This window comes from Gymnoscopelus braueri (assembly GCF_963280865.1).
Source record: "Gymnoscopelus braueri genome assembly, chromosome: 12".
Lineage (NCBI taxonomy): Eukaryota > Metazoa > Chordata > Actinopteri > Myctophiformes > Myctophidae > Gymnoscopelus > Gymnoscopelus braueri.
In genome coordinates this window covers 40931937-40955349 of record NC_137614.1, presented here as the reverse complement: position 1 = coordinate 40955349, position 23413 = coordinate 40931937, and the positions used below count along the sequence as shown (strand labels likewise).

The window sequence follows — 23413 nt, the reverse complement described above, 5'->3', positions numbered from 1 at the left end:
AATGGGAAAATGAAAACGAATTCAAGTATTTTTTTCTCAGAAACCGTAAGGGCTAGAGTTACAAGATTTAGAGGGGAGGTTCATAATTTAGTGCAAAATTATTAAAAAAAATTATTACATCAGTCGGCCTGATGGTGACGCTATAACAGCCCACTTTACATTTTGGCCTATAACTCTTAATAAAAGAGTAGATAAAAATCTTTTTTTCCCTAGATTCCTTGGCTCATAACGCAACTCCCCATATGGGCCACGCCCATTTACGTCAGGATAGATTTTCCGCCATTTTGAATTTTCTTCAAAACACACTTTTAGCTCCTCCTCCCTCATATTTTGTCCAAATTTCACACAAAAAAATCGGTACACATGATCTCTGAACCCATGCGATAAACATCTCCTAGCGGAATTTTGATAGTCCATACCGTTCTTCCGTAAATGGCAAAAATCACGAACGAAACGTCCGGTCAATCCCAAATTTGAGTCACATGTCAATGGTGGTTTACTCAACGAATACCCAAAAGCATTTCCACTTTGATCCATAGGGGGCACTCCAAATACACAAAACATAACCGTTTGATGCAAAAACATTATTTTGGGGGGATCAATCTTCTCAAAATGAAACGCAAGTGATCTCAGGAGTGACGTGAGGCGCAGCCTCCGACGGTATTCCTCCCAGCGTATTCCTCGAGTCCCGGCGGCCGCGACCCACGACTCGCGTCGACACTTTGCAATTTCCCAGAATTGCGAATATTCTAGTTGATTATTTGGGCTTGCTTCACAATTTTAAAATTATTTTAATCAGTGGTTCTCAATTATTTTTATGTCATGTCCCCAAATTAATATGTATTTGTCCTTAACCTCCATCTGAAAATGTTTTGTGCCAGGGGGCCCGTACCAGATTTGTGTTGCTAAATAGTTTAAAAAATCTTAAAATATTTAAAATTTTATTTCAAGATTGTTTTGAAAATAGCAGATCTACAAGCTCACAGAGCTTGTAGATCGGCTATAGTGGCCATTATGAGGCTAGTGCTCATAATGGCCTAGTGCGAGATCTTCAACAGGGGGTCCGAAAAATTGTTGCTTGATTGGACAAAAAAGAAATATATATATATATACAGTATATATTTATTTTATGTATTTTTTCCCCCAAAATGTCCATTTGTCTTTAAATATTTTGAAAACATTTTCCACATTTATGTTTAAAATAAATCATGATTCTGTCCATTTTGAATAGCTTGTACATGATTATAGTGCAATTGACAGATCATTATTGTTGATTGACAATCATTGACATTGGTTCTCAGATAATAAGTTATGTTTATAAATGGCAGTACGGCCACCCTTAGCCCCATTAAGAACCTCTCACTCCCCTATACAGCTCCGAGATGAGGTCCCATGCTGAGGTCTCCCAGAATCGGTTGAACGGCCGCGGTTTACCCTTTTCGCCACATCGTATCCAAAAACGAATGGTAGATTCAAAAGCGTACAGATGTTTAAGGTTTGGTTGGGCACAACATATTTTAGGTCGGGGACGAAACTACCCGTTTAAATCGCTTATTTAGTCAGCCTGTGGCCATGTTTCCCATTCAACCCGGACACTGGAAAAAGCATGAATATATTAATCTGTCTATTATTTTTTATAGCTTAGTATTGAATGCACAATAATTTGGTATGTTATACATATGAAACACAATTGTACACATGATTATACAATATATGTTTTACCCCCCCCCCCCCCCTTCGCAGGGTCCCTGCTCCATCTCCCCATCAGTTTGGGGGTCCCTGGCCTGAAAACGTTGAAGACCCCTGGCCTAGTATCTACACTTTGAAGAATCTTGAAATGATTGTGACCACTCTTGAATAGGCCTACTTTGGAAAGAAATCTTTGTAATGCCCATTTTTTTTTAATGATTCTTACCTTGGACGACAGTCTGTAGTATGGCCTTTCGAATGTAGCATGGCCTTTCGAATGTTTTTTACATTGGACGACACAGTGTAGCATGGCATTATTTTTATGGTTTTACATTGGACGACAGTGTAGCATGGAACATTTAAAAAAAAAAAAAAATGTTTTTACATTTAATGACATAGTGTAGCATGGCATTATTTTAATGTTTTTTACATTGGATGGTGTTGTATACAAAAAAAGTCAGCAAAAAAAATAGTTTTGTTGTAAATATCTAATAATCTGGGTCCCTCTGGGTTTTTAAAGTAAAGACTTGATCCAACGTCAATCCGTAGCCAACATCATAAATTACTCAAATATGGCCACCACGCATCACTATCAGGAGTGGCGGGAGGGTTGTCCATTGTGACGTTAGTGTTAGTGTTAGTGTGTTTATATGGATCACATACACTGCCTTCTTTGCAGCCAGATCCACCCACCTTGTGAAGCATTCCAGTGCTTACCAGGGCAAGCCTATCAGAGGCAGCATAGGCTTGTAATGTCATCATGGCATGCCTTCAAGGCAGAAAGCAGAAAAGGGGACAGTCCTGTCTTTCTAAGGGAGTCTGGTGCAAAAACACAGTAATAAACTAATTGTGAAATAATGTAATTTAATGTCATTGCCCAAAATTGATAACCAGTATCAAGATTATAGACAATAAGACATTTTAGAAATCAAGTACAGACAACTTTCTGAACATATATATTTTATTCTTATATATATAATAAATTTCTATGTACAATTTATTCTTCTTTTGTAAAGAAACAAAATGAAGGAGAAAGCTTTGATTGCAAACAGTGTTTCATACTAAAGGGAGGGAGACAAACAGTGGAAAAGTGCTCAAATAATTAGTGACCGTGTTCCACAGTTTTGTTTTAAGTAGACACAGAATGGATTTCGCTGCGGATTCTGGGAGCCACGGTTGCCCTTAAGAGTCACACTTTCATAGTCAGATCACAAGATGAGAGCTGTCTGACGATGAGATATTCATATCATATCATCGCTGTCGGGTGGAAACCTTGTATGTCTAGAACCACTACTTTTCAGGACATGGGAAAAATAACCTGTGTTCAAATGTATCCAATGTAGTTACTATTTAGTCACAAGCTCCTGTTAATACTTTTCATTGGTGAAATATTCATAAAACCCACAGACAGACTTAACCACTTTCTACCTTGCGTTGACATGCCCAAACTATTTCGGGAAGTCTTCGTCGTATTACAGTGTTGTGCAAAAGTAGCAACACTGTAATACTGTCATATAAAAAACTGATGTATTTACATTTTTGCCTCTCTCTCTCTCTCTCTACAGCACTTTAGCGCAACACTGTAATACGACGAAGCATAAAATAGCGATTCATTCATGGAAAAACGATGACATTTGGAGATGCATCGTTTCTGCCCGACAGCAACAATATAATACAAGAAACACAGCTGCCCTCCATACCCATGTGAGGCTTTGGTTTTCCCACCCACACTGGTTTTTATTCCGCTATCGTACGGGGCATCCGTCACGCCGTCAGCAAACCAAGTCGTCCCAAAAGCAACCCGCCGAGTCCGCTGTGGTGGGCGTCGTCCAACCGTTTGCAATCCTGTTTGCAAGTTGCTGCTGCTGCTGCTGTTGTTGTTTTTTTCGCTGACCAGGTTCAGTTTGTTTGGCGGTAAAACGTTCATCACGGATGTCAGGGTTAAATAAGGGACAGCGATAACGATACATTCGACACAGCACAGATTAGGACAAGCGGTTATTGTCTTGAGTCAGACGTTAGGGGCTTGATGTCTGATTGTCTGTCAGTTGGCCATCGTTAGGAAAGCGACGGACAGCGTCACATGATCACATGTGACATGATCACATAAATAACATCACGAAAATTATCCAGTGTATACATTTCCTCCTTTAGAACACTGCCGGGGGTTTAGGCAGCCCCCCCCCTCCAAACACAAAATCTGAATACGTAAAACAAAATTAAAAAGTTATCTCCTTTTAAAGCAGTTGAGACAGTCATGCAAAGTGCAGCCTAGGGTGAACGAACGAAACGGCCGGCCGCAGGGCCCTCCCTCATTAAGTTGTTAAGAAATAAAAGGACTGTTAGCATTTTCTAGTTGGCAGGTAGGAGTTTATACCAAGGGTAGTGGCACAGCAATACAAGTGAGAAATGTCAATAATAAGGGCTGAGGTTTAATAGTGTGGCAGGGGGTCAGGTGGTCCGGTGTCCCAAGTCCTGAGCCCGGGGGGCGACTTCATAAGTCTGGGCTATGGTTCTTTGCCTGGGCCTGGGGGATTGAGATCCAGGCTCCAGCCAGCTTAAAGATCTTGTAGAAACAGAAAAATGATTCCATTTCAGAATACCGCTCTCCGACGACGTCTGTGAAGGATGACCACATTGAACACCACTCACGTTTCACAAACTGTACATGTCACGTCAATACAAAAGAGGTGAGGGCTTCTGTTCCACAGTCACAGTGGAGCTGTGTGCTTTTGTGTTGTGAGAGGAGGAGGGTGCTCTCTCCTGATGTGCTCCTGTCGCCCCCGCCCCCCCCCCCCCAAAAATAAAAAGGCTTCGCTTGGACATAAGAGGGACCTTTGTTATAGCAGAGGGCCAGTGTCTACGTTCTGATCCGGGATTGGTCAGCTGCTAACAGGGTTTAAAGCAGTGGTTCTCAAAGTGAACCCCAAGGGGTCCTTGAGGAGTTAGGGGTCTGTAACTCCAAGTGTACAAATGGATCCAAGTGTCCATTTGGTTCCATCTGTCCACTCTCAGAGTTGGATTAACACTGAGGACATTACAGTTTATATTGGGGATCCAGAAAAAAAAATGTTATCAAAAGGAGGGTACTTGAAATTAAGAAGTTTGAGAAGGTTTCAAGAGTAGGGGAGGAGAGGGAGGATTGTTGTGGCTGTCGAGTTTTAAAGGCACTGTCCTGTCACATGATGTCAACAAAGAACTCGCACGGGTTGCCCATGGCGTGCTGGAAGGACTGCCGGCTGGCGGTGAGCTCAGGGGGAACGGCTGCTAGCTCTCTTCCTGGAGGGGCTCCTGGGGGCGTGTTGCTGCTGACGGGGGTCTTTGGGACCAGACGAGCCAAGCAGTAAGGGGGGGGCAAGCCCGGGGGCCCGTAGGAAGAGGCGTGGCTTCGCTCGCTGTGGGCGCAGGAGCCAGGCCCCGGCTGGGTGAAGGGGGCGTGGTTGTAGGTGAAGGAGGCGTGGCTGTTGTGCGAATGAGAGTGGCTCCTGTGAGACTGGGTGTGGCTGAAACCCGACCGGGCGTGGCTGTGGCTGGAGAGGGCGTGGCTGTGGCTGGAGGGGGCGTGGCTGTGGCTGGAGGGGGCGTGGCTGTGGCTGGAGAGGGCGTGGCTGTGGCTGGAGAGGGCGTGGCTGTGATGACTCAGCTGGCTGGCGGACCTGTCGCCGCCGCCGCCGCCGCGCCTCATCCCGCGGACGCCAGGCTCTGATTCGCTGCATGTCGACCTGTGGACTTTCTCCTGTGGGGAGGAGCGCCGACCCTTCCCTGCGCTGGGGTTGGACCCACTGCTTCTGCTCCCTGAGGAGGGGAAGAATAAAGGAAAAAAAACACAAGTTTCAGTTTTAACACAGACATTTATTTGTGCACCTAATTCAGTGGTTCTCAATTATAATTTTTTTACGGACCCCCATAACTCAGACCTGCAAGGGTCCATTTGGAACCCCCTCAAGGAACCCGGAGGGTCCCCGGATCCCACTTAGAGAACCACTGACCTAACTCCATTATAGATACAAAAGTCCGCAGCTCCAACCTATCAGCTATGGCTGATTTAGAGTAGACCACTACTGAGGGAGGCAAAGGGTCACACGTTAAACAAAAAGGTATTATGAAAGCTTAATGAATCTTTCATAAACCCCATGGGCCATTGTGCACTCACCATGAAATGCTTTCAGATGGGTTGACATTGTTTTACAGAAGGTTTCACATATTTAATTCTTGTGAAGGACATGGAATAATAACATGTAAATGCTATGAAAGACTTCACTGTACTTTGTTTAAAGTGTGACCAGGTATTATCGTCATTAATGCAATCCAAAAACATGATTGTTACATAAGCCGCTTGCCCGATGTCAAGCAGCAGCAAGTTATTACCAAGAGCCTCCTCCTGTAATATTCATACAGAACAATGAAATATTCATACAGTATAAACAGTAAGAATGATACACCTGCGTCAGAAAGACACCACAGGATTAACAATATAGCTACACTCACAAATTACATTTTCAATTCAGCTAATAAAATATTCACTCTCCATTCTGAATTCATTATTTTTGTTTTGTTTTTTGTTTCGTGCAATGGCACTAGAAGAAATGCTTTCTTTAACCACTTAAGCCGCATACTTTGTCATACAACGAATAGCGAAAATAGACGATCTACAAATATGCAATGCTATATCAGCTATTTTAACTATTTAAATCTGGTTTTAATTATTCTCCTATAATGACTTAAAATGTGTCTGAATATTCCTGCATAGTAAGCAATGGGTCATATTGGAGCAGTCAGACATAAATAATTCCACCTATTTTCTAATTTATGTTTCATTTTATTGTTTCTTTACACTGCGAGTAACTCACACTGGTGGCATCATGCTGACAGAGGTGTACCACATGATTGCCAAATTGAACATTCCCCCTGCCTTATTCTATACCCCACAATGAGCCCCACAGTACTGGGTAAAAGAACGGTGCATGATCGCCCTCTATCAGTGAGAGTGAGAACAACACAAGCCTCGCACTGATCTCATGTCCCGCATCATGCACCTTCACTGCGGTTCCCCCAGAACTGTACCAATGCATGCCCACGGGTGCAGAGAGGGACAATGGGACTGTCAGGAGAGTCGCACACAGCTCCAGGTGACAGGGACAAACACACACAAATACACACACACACACACGCTGGAAGAATGGGGGGCATGGGGTGGGCCAGGAAAAAAAAACCTCAAAGCTATGGATGGGGGTAAACGTCAAGGGCTATGGGTACGAGAGAGAGAGAGAGAGAGAGAGAGAGAGAGAGAGAGAGAGAGAGAGAAAGAGAAAACGGTCAAATTTCAGAGTGAGATTTCATGGAATGGAAAAAGAAGAAGATGAACAGAGAGAGAGAGCAGCAGAGGAGGAGAGAAGCAGGGTTTTAGCTGGCTTACCGGGCCGTTCCCCCACTGTGTCCTGGTACTATATCCATCCTTCAGTCTAACGTTTGCCCAGCAGAAACAGAGGGAACAACAGAATTACACACACACACACTCACACACTCACACACGCGCACACACATGCACACACACACACACAAAAAAACTACACAAAACAACAAAAGCACACACACACACACACACACACACACACACACACACACACACACACACACACACACACACACACACACACACACACACACACACACACACACACACACACACACACCTCTCAGGCCAGCCAGCTACAGTCAACTTCTGTTGTTCCTGCCCACAGAGATCAACAGTGATGTGTCAGAAGCAAAAAAAAAAAAAAAAAAAAAATCACTACCCACAATCCTAAAGTGTAGCAGCGATGTCTCCGATTGGTGGAGTTTGTGTGAGTGACTATAACTATATCCTATAGCCCGGAGTAACGATTGTATCATCGTCAAAAATCCCTACAAGTCAACTACAATATTCAACAACACTGTTAACAATATAAACGAATAAAGACAATGGTTACAGTAAAATATACATAGATATTTTTTAAACATCTTAGAGTAAATTAATGGGAAATTCTGTTCGGGCTCCAGCGCCTGTGAAAAACATGGCGGTCACTGTTGCACTCTGTGTAGATAACCAGTCTAAAGTCTCAACTGTATAACTTAAGCCTATTTTGACGTACGACGGTGTCGCTCTGCAAAAATGACAGATCTACAAGCTCACAACATGTTGCATCCGCGACGGATTGTGAGCTTGTACATCTGCCATTTTCACTGTCGTACTACGGAACACAAAGGAAGCATTACTGTACAAACTAAAACACTGCGTGGTACGTTGATCCCTTCAACAACAACAAAAAAGCACACGTACACACACACACACACACACACACCCCCCACACACACACACACACACACACACACACACACAGCTAAACCCACTAATGTCCACAATTCTTGTCTGGAAAGGCCAAAAATAAACAATAAATAAACAAATCAAAACCCATTCCAAAATATCTATTGTTAAGTTTTATTCATTTCTCTCCTCCAAAGTTTCAAAGGCTGTGATTATCTGATTGAAATAATGAGCAATGGTTAAAAAACAACAACAACAAAATAATAATGAATGAAGATGGCACAAATGGAAACATGTAACATATACTGTAGTCTTGCGTAGCCAGACGATCAGAGGTCTCCACCTACTGACACGTCCAAATTCAATGAATGGGCTAAAACTGGGTGGAAAACAATTCAGAGTTTTAAAAAATAACAGTATTGCAGAACCAATAAAAATACTTTCAGGGTAGGGTTGGGATCCTTTAGGATTTTAACGATTCCGGTTCCTTAACAATTCCTTCTTGACGGTCCGATTCCTTTACGGTTCCCTTTAGCGATTCCGAGAGGGGGTTCCAAACGGACCCGTACAGGTCTGTAACTCTGAGCGAGTACAAATGGAACCAAATGGACCCTTATGGGTCCATTTGGTTCCATTTGTACTCGCTCAGAGTTATGGTGGTCCTTGAAATACAAAAGCAAGCATTGCAATTGTAAAGCAGACATGAAGTCCAAGTACCAGCTCTGACAGTGTGAAGAAAATAAAACAACCGTTCCAGAAATGGTTCCAAATGTGATGGAACCAATTCCGGTTCCTCAATGTTGGTTCTTCTGGTTCCGCCAGTTGCGGATCCCAACCCTACTTTAAGGCAGTCCTTGATATTAGGATGGTATCAGGATTGGACAAAGCAGTGGGCGCATGAGGTCTGTTAGCTCTAGTTTTCTCCGCTGTTCTAGTCCATAATATTGAATGTAGAATTTTCCCCAGACGTATCAGTAGTCTGGCTACGCGAGACCACGTAACACAGGGGTTCCCAAACCTTTTTAGCTTGAGACCCAAAAGAGACGTGGTATTGTCCATAGGACTCAAATTTACGAAAGTTGTTTTTACAAGGTTTTCCTAAATCTTTTGAAAAATGTTTGAAAACCTTTTTGGAAAAAAATAGCTTTTGAAAAATTATAGGACATTAGTGACCCATAAAAAGGGCCCTGGATCCAAAATGGGCCACAAACCTATGTTTGGGAAACACTGATGTAACATACCGTCCAGCCATCTACACATCTACTTACAATCTCACTCCCATGACGCCACTCTCCCTCAATGCAGAGATTGCGTAAAAAGGCATGCAACTAGCAACACAGGACCAAAACCAAAGAAAGGATCATTCAAGAATCGATGGGAGAAGAAGGATGGACCTGATTGGGATTTATTTCAAGCTGGAGATTTGTAATCGTAGAGTGGAACAGGCTTTTATCGTGTACACACCCAGTACTGCAGAGCCGTCCGCTGTTTGACTCAAGATGCTCATGATTGACCTTGACAATACAGGACGGGTTTTAGAAAACACACACCAGACAAGGAAATAAGCAATCTGATCTGGTGTCAGCTTAACTACCCAGGAAAAAAAAGACCAGTATAAATACACAACAACAATGAATCAGGCAGGTAACAAGTATTAAAATAGTGTGTCAAAAATACATGAAAACCTGGAAGACTTCGTAATGCATCATACTTTGACTTGGTTTGGTTAAAATGATAGTAATCATTGCTATAGAGTGTTTGTTCAGTAACTGGGGTCTGGTCTGCCCTTCTCTCCAGCTCTTTACTCTTCTCTACATGTAAAGTGTCTTGAGACAACTTGTTGTGATTTGACACTTTAATAAAATTTAATTTAATTTAATTTACTAAACAGGGGAAAAAAATCAGGTGGGGTTGCCAATTTCAGCCAATCAGGCAGGATTTTTTTATCAGCCTCAATTTTATAGTGTTCCAGTTCCAATTTTGTCTGCTAATTTCTTTGCGACATCAGTTCAAAATTATCTTGTTTATTCTGTATCCTGTGTGAGTTCTCTCTAGCCTGGTAAACCCTCCCTCCGGAAATCTCATTTCAATTTGATTTCAGAATCAAATGGAAATGAGATTTCCGGAGGGAGGGTTTACCAGGCTAAGTTCTCTCTACTGATTGGATAAAATTGGTATGCCGATCTGAAAATGCAATTTGTTTATTTAAGAGCTGGAGAGACAGGGAGACCCCTGTTACTGAACACACACGTTATAGCAATGATTAGACTATATAGTTATTAAAGACTTATTTTAACAAGAGGAAATCACTTACTGCACCTTTAAAGGGGCATGAAACCCTAGGATGATTTTGTAGTTTGTTATCCGGTTCAGGTAAAAAAAAAACTACAGAATTTCGCCATCGCAGCAGGAGGCAGAGCCAGTAAATAGCGCTGTGTGGCTGGCCAATGCATGGCGAGACAGGGCGGCAGCCAGACAGAAGCGAGCTGTGCTCTGAAGTAGGCGTGGAATAGGCGCCCCACAGAAACTAAAGTAGCAGTTGTAGGGTGTGAAATGAATCAAGATTGAGCAAATGGCCTGTTTCCATTCTAAAATGTATAATTATTTTACAGACAATATGCCAGAGACCTGTATGTGAGCCTTCCTGCCCCAACTGTTGCCGTTGTTAGTTTTTAACCTGAACTGGAAAACAAACTCTACAAAATCTGCCTCATTTTCATGCCCCATTTCAAAAATAGCAAAAGTAACCAATCTACAAATGTGGAGATCTGCTACTTACTTATTTAACACATTGACTGCCTGAGATTTAAACATCGTTTTTCATCCCCATGTCAGTGTTTTTTACCTTAAATTGACAATCTTTGGAGAGCCGCGGAAGCCACGTTGTAGACACGGAAGTAAGCAAAGGGTGTCTGGGGGGGTAATGGAGGGTCTCCTCTATCCTCCGGAGAAAAAACGTTTTCACCGCGATCGGCCATTTTGTTGCTATCGCCCGTTGAATAAGGCTCGTTTTCACAAAAAAATAAAATAATCCAAGCTAGATGCGTTTTTCTACAAATCCTAATATAGCAGTGCACGGAAGTGACGTTTTTTGGGATGACATCACATCCGTCCATTCCTTCTCTCAGAGTGTCAAGGGATCATTCCTAAGTTGTGCTGGAGCGCCCTCTTTTTTTTAAAAGACGTAAACATACGTCCTTGGCAGGCAATGTGTTAAAATACGTTCACCTATAATGACATGCCCAAAATAGGGACACCAGAGTTTGAACGTGGTCAAGCGTCAACTCACCCTCACTGTGCGGGCTCCCTGCGCTGCCACTGTGGAAGCTGTGACACGGGTCCGAATATCCTGGAGGGAAGCTGGGCGGAGCGGACGGGAAGGGAGGGTAAGGGAACGGCTGGCCCCCCAGGGGCCAGGGGTTGGTGGCAGGAGGCAGCGGGGCCAGAGTGTCCTGTTCGGACCCCCCACCGCTGGAACCTTCATTCAGGTTGAGGGACGCCATGTCTGATAGACGGGACACAGGGGAACGGCGGGACAAGAGAGATTTAGCACCATGCTTTAACCCAGACCTGAGCCGATTCTACAAATGTCTCCTAAATCAGTTCAAAACAGTTTTCTGAAAAAAAGATTTGGTGTAGAGGGAAAAAAGGAGGGCACTAAGTATGGGACCCACTCAACAATATATAGGGTTTAAGTGGTTAATTTATATGTCTGAAGGTAAAAGAGAGATTATAAAATGGTTAGTTCCGTTGCTTGTAAAAAAAACTAAACACATCTGGACTGCATCTACCAGTATCCCTGCGCCAACATATTATTTACAATATTTATTTATTTATTTATAGTACAGTGGCAGGGGAAGAGGAGCAATTGTTTTCCTCCTGCATACAGTATTATGCAAGATTTTACAACAAATGCAGCACTTTTGAGCCCTACTGTAAAGCACGACCCTCTTGTGGCTTATCGATTTATCATAACATGCAACAACAGCTGTTGTATGAAGAGGAAGATGTGTGCAGTACTTTGGCAAAGGTCCCCGAAGGTGTAATAACACTGTTCAGAGAAGGTGATCTTGTTGACGGTGTGTCTCAGGTAGCCATGCTTCAGCAGGCTGCTGGCGTACTTCCGCGCATCCCGCCGGTCCTTGAAGCCTTCTACTCTGGAGTATAGCCAGTCCACCACGTCCGCACCTGACACAGTAACACACACATGCATGCACACACACACAAACCAAGATTAGGGCTGTCACGATCATGACATTTTACTCTGCGATTATTTGTCACTCAAATAAGTGCGATTAAATGTGTTCTGGGCAGTGAACGTTGGAACATAATAAGTAGAAGTTACATTTCTGTTTGGCTTTTAGGCTTTGTAAATAAAAGTTGCACAGGGCAGATATGGCAAATAATAACATTGAACTTTCATTATTTTTTTTTAGAAGAGTGGAAATAGCCGATCTACAAGCTTGTAGATCTGCTATTTATTTCCGCTATAAAAAATTATAAATTATGACAAATGTTCAAAATGGAAACTCTTGACGATCATGATTATTATTGCGATTATCTCAAATAATTGTGACCAGGCCTAAGATGGACTGCTACTAGGGTAGAAACTGACGCACACAACAGCCACACTAGTGACTGCTGTTTGATAAAAGGTTCATCAACACTAGGTAGAACAGATTTGTGATTCAGCCTTGAATTAATATTTAAAGCTAAACATTAAATATTCACACAGCACTAATTCTCAGCTAAAACATGTAGCTTATGCAACTTACTGTATAGCTATGCTTCATAATCATTTCAATGCAATGTGAATACATTTGCTTTACAAAAATGCACAATGACAAATTGATTTTGATCTTTCTAATTGCATAAATCACACACGCACACACACACGCACGCACACACGCACACGCACGCACACACACACACACACACACACACACACACACACACACACTTGTGTGCAGTACTTTGGCAAAGTACAGTGTGGCCACACTAATTGGCCACACACACACACCAAAACCACTATGACATCTAAGAAGTTGGTGGAGAATAGAATCATTAGAAATTAAACATGAACATTCCGTTTTTTAAAGGATGATTTGATTGGGATCAGCTAACTAGCAACACATTTTTTTTTACTATTGTATGAAGGTTGAAGGTTTTTCTAAATAGGGATACACAAGGGCCAAACACAAACCCTTTTGATAATAAACACCTGACAACATCTCCAATCACATTTCTCGCAGCACCAAGAAATGTAAACAGATGAACCTCCACCACACATACTTAGTATTTCCTCCAAACATGACTATCTCTAAATCAATAGTACATTGCATAACTTATGACTGCATTCATAACTTAAGGATAAACACATAACTTAAGTCTGCATTGAACACTGTAGCAGTCTAACATATCATAAGGTCTCCTCACCAATGACGGCGTTTGCAATGGTGATCTTCAGCCACATGCGGTCTCGAATCTCTAGACCGGAGTCAGGCAGCTGCATCACCTTGACGATGGTTGCCATGTCCGTCTTACTCGCAGAGAGAGGCAGGTCATCGAATTCTGGGAGGGAGATGGAACAATCACTGTGACACTTCACACCTGATGTGAATATGGCCACAAATGAAAGGCTCAAAATATGCATTGCAATAATAATAATAATAATAATAATAATAATAATAATAATAATAATAATAATAATAATAATAATAATAATAATAATAATAAGGGTAATAATAATAATAATAATAATAATAATAATAATAATGATAATAATACATCAAACTTATATAGTGATTTTCTGGGTACTCAAAAGACATTAAAAGACAAAACAAATAACTTTAATGAAGCAAAAAGTAAGAAAAAATTATCAGAATTAAGAAGACAAAAAAATCTTTAAAATAAAATTAATTTAAATGAATGTATACTTATTGTGTTGGTACCGTAGTGTGGGTAGGGTCCCGTCAGAGCCGTGGTGTGAGAGATCCAGGCTGCAGGGTCGATCGGCCTCACTGGCTCCGCTGGAGGAGCCAACAAACACAGGGGGAAAGGGAATAAATGAGTTTAATAAACCACATGGTACAACCATCACCAGACCAAATATGGTCAGGCTCAGCTTATTGGAGTACACGTTACATTTAAACTTAAAAGATCAATATGCTTAGCTTGGGGAAATCGGTATTTGGTGGTTAAAGGCTAACGGTGTGCTTTATCTTACCGCGGGGGATGGTGAAGTAGCTTCGTGGGGACGGATCCCAGCATTTGGCAACAGTTAGACTAATTGGCCTAGAGAGAAAACATGAAGAAGACCTCTTTAGGTTGCCAGTGAATAGTAAACAACATTCACATGTTATGAAAAACAAAAAAGCGAGGACATGATTCATGGCCATCAACAGTATCAACGCTGCTTACATCTACAATCTATCAGTTTTTGATCTGTTGTCTCCCTCTCCTGACAGAGATAGGTAATTGCAACGATGTCCAAACTACAATAAAGACGGCAGAGTAGGGAGATAACCACTGCAGAGGTACTAGTTATATTGTATTAACATACTAACTCTACCACAGTGCTTCCCAAACTTTTTCATGTCAAGGACCCCAAATTGATATGCATTTGGCCGCGGACCCCCATCTGGAAATGTTTTGTGCCAGGGACACCCAGAAGAGAAGATTTGTAAATGATTACAAAAGAAATATTCAAAAGTTTCCAAACATTTTCGATATTTTTCAAAAGATCTTCAAAAATAGCAGATGAACAAGCTCGCAGCGCAAGTGACGCGCTGTGAGCTTGTAGATCTGGTAGTCGACGAACATTTTTCGTCATCGTTTTTGCACATTAACTCTGGCATATAAGAGGTTGGAGTTGATGGAAACCAATAGCCTGCCTGTGTGTACATTACATTACATTAAATGCTGTATGTAATAATAAGTGTGGGCAGTAGGGACATTGGGTAGTTTCTCTGGGAGTTTCCAGGTGTTCCTGTAGCACAGTGTCCTACTTACCCAGTTTTGGAGACGATCTCTCTGAGGATCCTCACCGCGTCGTCGTTACTCATGTTCTCAAAGTTCACATCGTTCACCTGGTGGAAACACACACACATCAAACCACACCATCATTTATTAGAATAAATACTGAGGGGGGTTTTCTTTCGTACTCTACCACCAAAATAGCACGGTGCGGCATTCTCTGGGGACTCCTCTATCCGACCGTTTTGTGGAGTTGTGTGTTAATCTCCAATGCTGCTCTCAGGCATTCAAAAAAGCCTGCAAATCCTAAGCAGCTTTCTACACAATATAATGTACATCTGTAAATAAAATAAACCTACGCCAATACAGTATACATCTTTAAAAACTACATGTATACAGTATAGATAAGTAAAAGAAAAAAACTACATATTAGCTGCTGTGGCAAAAACAAACACCTTTTATTTAGCACAGAGGTGCTCAAATATTTTTCTAGTCAAGGACCCTCAAATTGATATGCATTTGAAAAGATTTTGGGGAAAGGGACCCCCATGAGATATTTGTCAACGTAATTTGTCAATATGTTTCAAAATTCTACAATCTCACAATGCGGTGCATCGTGTTTTTCAATAGTTGTGTCCACGATGTATGATATCCATCTAATAATCATCTGGCTACTGTTAGACTAAAGACTAAAGATATTAGACTAAAGGAGGCTCAGCTGCGCCCATGCCAGTAGGTGTCACTATAGAGCAAGAACAGCTGTTTTAGAATGCAAGGAAGAACCTTCTGGTAAATAGGCTTAATCACATAAACCCTAGCTTCCCTATTCTGGGAAAATAGTAGATTACAAGACAGCTATTTTCGGTGATTACATTTGGTGTAAAGGGGAAAAAAGAAGGGACCGAGTATAGAGCCCTGGGGGATTCCGGTCAAGTATATAGGGTTTAAGTCAGGTGTTCCCAAACCTTTTAGATCTGGTGTCTCCCCAGGACCCAAACTTACAAATATACATTTTTGAATTAACCACTTAAGCCCAATTACAAAAATAGCAAGCTGAGCTTGTATATGTGCTATTTTTCTTTATTGTTTTTTTTTTTAAAGTTATGAACTTTTATTCAAGTATTTATTTTAAATTTCTGCAATTTTTTAGAAAGATTTTACATTTTTTCCTTTTTGTGGTAAAAGATTTAGATTTAGAATTCGTGACCCATTAAAACGTTTGCGTCACCCAAAAATGGGTCCCGAGTACCCACTGTTTGGGAACCACTGGTTTAAGTGGTTAAGCTGGATTTATACTTAAAGGGATATTTCACTTTCAAAAAAACTTTTGGTCATTTTATCGTCTACACAGGCTTTTGTGAGCCCCCCAGACCGTTTTTAAGTTGCTTGATTTAGTATTTAGATATTTGATATTCATTTTATCAGACACGCCCCCTTCCTATACAAACCCATTATAACTTCAAACTCCATTTTAACCCGTTAGATTCATCAAAAACACCCGTCCTTGGTTCTGGTGACTCACCCTGCCCTCCTAATACGCAAGGGGCCGTGTTTTTTCGATTACTTTTTTCATTTATTTTATTTAATTTTTTTAATGTATTTAATTTTTTTCATTTAAATTTTTTTTTTTTTAAATAAATGAAAAAAGTAATTGAAAAAACACGGCCCCCTCACGCATTAGGAGGGCAGGGTGAGTCGCCAGAACCAAGGACGGGTGTTTTTGATGAATCTAACGGGTTAAAAATGAAGTTTGAAGTTATAATGGGTTTGTATAGGAAGGGGGCGTGTCTGATAAAATGAATATCAAATATCTAAATAATGAATCAAGCAACTTAAAAACGGTCTGGGGGGCTCACTAAAGCCTGAGTAGACGATAAAATGAGCAAACGTTTTTTTGAAAGTGAAATATCCCTTTAATTGCGTGCCACTCGTGCCAGTATCACTAAGTATATCAAGCCCTGTAAGTGCTCCTTTAACCACTTAAACGCTTGGTTGACCGGAGTTCCTCAGGGCTCTATACCATTTCTGTTTTCGCCACTGATATATACAGCAACAACATACTGTAGTTGTTTTCACTGTAGAACCCCCAGAAGCGAAGATTTGAGTTACAAACATTCGCTTGAAAAAATATACATTCAAAGATTTGCAAACGCGCTTTGAGCTTTGTAGATCTGCTATTTTTGAAGAGCCAAAGTATAAGATAATGGTTGAAGTGGTTAAAATCGAAAGTGACACAGATGCTTTCCCGCTCTTAAAAGGGTTTAAGTAACCGTGTCAGGCGTGTAAAGCACCTGTACGCTGCGACGTTACCTGCAGCAGCATGTCTCCAGGCTCTATCCTGCCGTCGGCCGCCACGGCGCCTCCCTTCATGATGGAGCCGATGTAGATTCCCCCGTCGCCCCGGTCGTTACTCTGACCCACAATACTGATACCCAGGAAGTTGTACTTCTCTGTGAGGACAAACGACAAATATAAAAACAAAACAGAGAGATGAAGAACATCAGGTATGATAAAACAGATTACGACTGTAACTGTACATACTGTATGCAAATCCTCGGTGTCGGGCAGAAACCTTGTATCTCCATATTTCATCTTTTTGATGTTTTATTTTCATCAATTGATGCCCTAGTAGATACTTTATATCTATACGTTATATGACAGTGTGGTGCAAAAGTAGGGAAAATTGTTGATCGATAAGCTCTCAATGCATCGCGATACGAGGTGTTCTGCTAGTTTCACAAGTTCTTTCATATAATGACAAATAGGGACAGTAGGTTGAAAGTAGTTAAGTCTATCTGTAGGTAGGGTGTTAACAAGAGCTTGTGACTAAATAATGATTACATTTCATCCATTGGAACGCCGGTTCTTTTTGTCCATTTCCTGAAAAGTTATGCTTTTGCACATACAAGGTTTCCTTGCCTGACGGCGACGACTAGCTGTGAAGGTTTACCCATGTTTAGTGTGACGGTGATGATGTTGAGGCTCATGGTGGAGTCTGTGATACTGCTGAACGACGACGACTGGAAAGGCAACACAATCACAGCGTTCATTTTGACAGCAGATTTTGATTTAGACTTAGTGATAGTCTTTTGAATAAAATTCCACATAGTTTTAGTCATATTTTAGTCATCTGAAATAACAAACTAAACTAAATCTACAGTTGATTTAGTAAAAAAGTAAAAAAAAAAAAAATTTGGCAGGCCTTGATGGCTTCGTAATGCCTGATTTATAGCTGTGTGCTGAAAATAGCCGATCTAAAAGCTCACAAGCGCCTTGTCTGAGACACTTTGTGGGCTTGTAGATTGTTTTTATTTTGTTTTTATTCAGTGAAAAAAGGTAGTTGACAAACATTTATCGTCATAGTTTTACTTAACGAAATTAACACTGCACAATCATCTGAGCTACTCACTACTGGTGGTATAAAAATACAATCTAAAATACAATACTGACTTCAAAAGTCAGATACAAGTTTCTTCAGCCTTTCACTCACCCGGTCGATTTTGGCCACCTTGTGCCTCCGTCGGCGCCGTTTGTGCCGCCGCATCAGCTGAGAAGAGGAACTCTGCTCCGTGGAGCTACTGAGTCTGAAGACACACCGAGGACAAGAAGGTTATTATAGTTAGTTAATCGCTTGAACCCTAGCGTCCCTATTCTGGAGCGAACACTCAGCAAAAATGGTCCATCTGCAAGCTCACAATGCATCACGCAACGATGCGTTGTGAGCTTGTAGAGCTGGTATTTTCGGCAAAGAGCTCTGATGTAGCGGGAAATAGTCATCTATGTGGAAAAACATCAGACAAATATTTTACCAAGCACAAAACGTGTCAGTACATAAGGTACAACGTTTCAACCAAATAATTTGGCAGACCCCCTGAACCCCCCCCCCCCCCCCCCAAGGACCCCTGGGGGTCCAGACCCCACTCTGAGAACCCCAGAAATAGAGTACAAAGTGGCAGTCTACCTGCTGGCGTCCTCGTCTTCCTCGCTGTCCACAAAGGAGCTGGACTCCAGCTCGCTGCTCATCACCGAGGCACTGTCGTAGCCCATGGCCGAGTCCCTCGCCGCACGCTCCGACTTAGAGTGACCGTTGATGCGAGGGACTGTGGAGAGAGAGAGAGACGGGAGCAAAATGACAACAGGTTGGATTTAATACTTCTAAGTCGACCATCCCCACCCATGACCCAAAATTGCATTATAAAACAATAAAAAAAAGGTCACAAGGAAGGTTGCTAGCCAAGTGGTCAGGTCACACAGAGGAGAGAGGAGAGACACACACACACACAGAGAGAGAGAGAGACAGAGACAGAATCAGAATCAAATCACACGATTACGGGATGTAAAAAAACGTGTGATTTTTCTCTCAACACGCAGTTCCAGGAAAAGTTAGATTAAAGAAAGAGAGAATAGAGAAAAGCTGAACACAGAACAGAAAGAGAGAGAGAGAGAGAGACAGACAGACAGACAGACAGACAGACAGACAGACAGACAGACAGACAGTGAATGCTGAAGGGAACAAGTATCATATAAGACTCAAACATACAGAAACAGAGACGAGAAATAGTAGAAAGTAGAAAAGTCAGGGGTTTCAGCCAGACTTAGTAGACATTTAGTTTAAATGTGCACAGAATGACTGAGGGTGTTAAACTGAGGGGTTTCATTTGGATTAAGAAAATGGCTTTGGCAAGAGTCATAATGGAGTGAAACTAAACACAAAATAATGACACAATTTTCTTTTCTTATTTTCTAACACCTTTTTTTTTTAAGTGAAAAAATGTTATGAGCTCAAGTCACGTCGGGATGGGTTGTGAGCTTGTAGATCGGCAATTTGTGAAAGATTTTGGAAAGTGTTCAACTATAATGACAAAAATTGGGACGCAAGTGGTTAACTTGTTTACAGGACTTTGTAAACAATATCCCAGCACATGGTCTAGCATAAGTCCATTCCCTATCACAAACACATCCGTATCCCAATACTCCATACGTACATCGCCATGGCCGAGGCACTGTCTCAGGGTGACAGCGGATTGGCTGGAAGGGCCGGGCGCGGCGACGGGGCCGTGGCAGAGAGAGCGTTTGCCGGGAGCCAATGAAACGTTCCAACAACGTGGTCGTTCCCATGCCGGCGTTCTCTGCCCAGAAGGTGCGTGTACGTAAATGAAGCTTCATAGGTTTTTTCGGGAGAGCGGTGCAAATCTTCCTCTTGGGGATTCACTCGAGCATTTTTTTTTTATCTCACACGCACTCACATTAACCCACGGAGTGCAGCGGGTTGTCGTTCAAGGCCTAAGACCCTCTCTGGACCCTGTGAAATCTGTTTGTAAGCCTGGATTGTTGCCAACAGGCTCCACGTCTTTTCTATGCAATAGAGGCAGATGCAGAGACACAAAGCTCCTTTCACTGAAATATCAGCTTGATTTTATCTTGTGATTAAAACAAGTGTCCATAAAAGTAATCCATGTCAAACGTTGTTGGTGCTATGAAGTACTTTACGAGCAGCAATAAATCCTTTGGCTTCCTATAAAGAAAACAAAAGTCGTAATAATATAAAGTACTATGCAGACAGCGATATAAACAGTAGGTAGCAGCAGATCCAGGATATTTCTATGAACTAGGTTGAGATAGTTTACAAATAGTTTTGCCAGTCAAGTGCAGCTTAATCATTGGACTGGAGGCTTTCCTCTGTTTCATTAATTAAGATCCACAAATCAACAATGCCATCAGCCATCATGATGAAGTATAAGTCCTGCACGTTTGCATATTCCATTTTGATGATAAGACATCAAATAAACAACATCACATTAAAGCAAGATAAGCTGTCCGTTAGTTCAGTGTAAAAACAATAATCCTCGCAGCTGAGATGATTTCATGTTCCGCAATCATGACACCATCAGTGTCACACCGGCACGAGATCCCAAACAGCTCTAAATATAATAAGATACTCAACATCACCGGCAAATTCACGATCATCTAACCATCTTGAAATGTCAAAGTTAACTTCAGCAGAAAAAGCCCAGAACAAGATTCTATTGTCTCTCTCACCGCAGCGCCGGTGGACACGGTGCCTCCAGCAGACGGACTCACAGAGGAACTGAGCTAACCGCGACTCGCCAGCCAAAGTACTCTACCTCCTCCCTCCCAGTCCCCGCTATAGGATATCTGCTAATCTCTCCGTCGGGCCAATCAGATGCCAGCAGTGGGCGAGGTGGAGGGAGTTCCAGAGATATTATGGGATTTGAGATGATGTGCTCTGTTTTATCTCTGCTCCAGGTGACAACACCATCAGGTCATTAAAAACTCCCCACCAGCTACCTACTTAACGCATCACAGCGCCCGCGCTCGGGTGACCTTACTGTTCCCTCCACCACCGTTGTGTACAACAGAGGACGGGAAAGTTCACCCAGGTCAGCTGTGTTTATTCTCCGTGTTAATATACATTAACACAGCCGCTATTGTTTAGACTTAACTGTGTCTCGTATGACCTTTCAATACCAGTCAGGGGTTTAATGAGAAAATGCTTGCAGCGGTGGTTCTCTGTCATTTCTTCTTTTTTTTATGTATAACATACATTTTGTCAATGGTAATAATACTCTGTGCAGCAGTGTGCAGAGTCAAACTCCGCCTGTCACCTGCACTTGGGTTTCTTAACCATGGCCCTTGTCAGAGCCAGGTAACGTATTAAACCCCCCCCCCCCCCCCCCCCCGCTGGCCCTGAAACAGATCCCACTCCAGAACTCCTCGCAGCCCCCTCGGGGTGCTACACCTGTCCCCCTGCTGCTGGAACCGTCGACCGCGTTATTCAGTCCATTGTCACGCACACCGCGCAGAAAGGAGAGAACAAGGGATACGCTTACCGGGGTTTTAGCAACTTTGATTCAGAACTGCTCTTGTCCACACACAGTCAAACAGAATAGACAGAATCATTTTTAAGAGCCTATATAATGTGACAGGGGAATTCCTGTCTGCTAGCGCTACAGGCAAGGGGGTGGTGGGGTTGGTGGTGGGGGGGGGTCTCGGCTCATGTGACTGTGATATACTGCAGCGGGCAATAATACAAACACAATTCACAAAGTTAAATTAGATTATTTGGACCGCATAAATGTGATTTACGAGCCATGAAAAGCGCATGTTCGCCAGGGATGGACGGCACGGCCTGTCCCCCTGCGATGCTTTCACTTAATTACAGCTGACGAACGAGCAGATGGATGGACGCGGATGGAGGGAAGATAGGAGGAAAACACACACTGTACCGAGAGAGAGAGAGAGTTATACAGACTACAGTATCTGCACACAGTCAAATTTAATTAATTTATGTATGTTAATGTTAATTTAACAATTTCTATCTCTGAGAGTGTACAAATGTTTGTACACTTTTAGAGTTAAAGTGGGTGTAAGCAAGTTTTCTTTGTTAAAATAAGTGTTAAATAGCTCTATATTCCAATAACAATATTGCTATAGAGTATTTTGTTCAGTAACAGGGGTTTCCCCACCTCTCCAGCGCTTTAGTAAACAGAAAATATCCTTTTCAGGTCGGAGAACCAGGCAATTTTATCCAATCAGAGAGAACGCATACACGATACAGGATGAACAAATGAAATTGGAAGTAATAAAACAAACAAATGAGCAGGAACATTTTTAACTGGAACACAATAACATTTAAGGTGATAAATTGTCTTTGTAGGGTTCTTTTTCTGACCTGAACATTTATTTTCTGTTCACTAAAGAGCTGGAGAGAGTATAAAGCTGTCACTTTTTGACACTAAAACATATCTATTACACCCTCCTTAACGACATAAACTCTGGCTATTTTCTGCGATTGTTTTCCTATTGTGACAATCTACAAGCTCACAATGCGTCGAGTGGCGACACATTGTGAGCTTGTAGATCTGCTATTTTTGACGAAGAAATTTGGTATAAAACGAGGGCTCCAAGTATAGAGCCCTGGGGGACAACTGTCAACGAAGTACTGCATATAGAGTTTAAGTGGTTTGAGTGCCATTGACGTGTTTCACGTGTTTTACCGCAATGGCGCAACGTGCTTATTAACATATTATAAGAAAATTAAAAAATTGCTGGCACTGTTCGCAATTATTTTTTTATTTCATTGGCACTGAATGAGTTAAATTAACACTCAGCATTTTACTGTGCATGTGTATACTGTATGTGCACGTGAGAGCAGGACAAATGAGAATGCAGCAATGTCCATTAGGTCAGCAGCATTAGTGTTGTATTATTACCCATAAAACAACAGATGTGCAACAGGGACATACGGTACAGTGGATTTGTACAGACCGAGTCATCGAGTGCACAGTAATACGATGCATCAGTGTGTGGTGGTGAAATGCGTATAAGAGACATTGTTATTCTGCCAAGAGTAATGTTTCATGTAAAGCTACAGTATTTCCCTGTTTCCACCAGCACATTTCCTAACGCTCTTCTTCTCTCTCA

At 41.9% G+C, this 23413-nt stretch overlaps 1 protein-coding gene across 4 annotated transcripts in view; it reads right to left on the bottom strand.

The window, feature by feature from the left end:
• Positions 1 to 2654: 2654 nt before the first annotated feature.
• Positions 2655 to 23413, bottom strand: part of LOC308097759 (segment polarity protein dishevelled homolog DVL-1-like) — a 49486-nt gene continuing 28727 nt past the window's right edge. Inside the window, exons 5-15 of one of the 4 annotated variants that reach the window (XM_080445773.1) lie at positions 18930 to 19068; positions 18459 to 18552; positions 17919 to 17988; positions 17279 to 17418; positions 15005 to 15081; positions 14220 to 14287; positions 13930 to 14022; positions 13430 to 13603; positions 12014 to 12181; positions 11283 to 11498; positions 2655 to 5484 (exon numbers count right to left, since the gene is read on the bottom strand). In XM_080445773.1, coding sequence (XP_080301899.1) covers positions 4868 to 5484; positions 11283 to 11498; positions 12014 to 12181; positions 13430 to 13603; positions 13930 to 14022; positions 14220 to 14287; positions 15005 to 15081; positions 17279 to 17418; positions 17919 to 17988; positions 18459 to 18552; positions 18930 to 19068 — 1856 coding nt within the window. In that variant the 3' untranslated portion in view covers positions 2655 to 4867. The remainder of the gene's footprint in view (positions 5485 to 11282; positions 11499 to 12013; positions 12182 to 13429; positions 13604 to 13929; positions 14023 to 14219; positions 14288 to 15004; positions 15082 to 17278; positions 17419 to 17918; positions 17989 to 18458; positions 18553 to 18929; positions 19069 to 23413) is intronic. The other 3 variants (XM_080445775.1, XM_080445774.1, XM_080445776.1) reach the window with 3 other exon arrangements.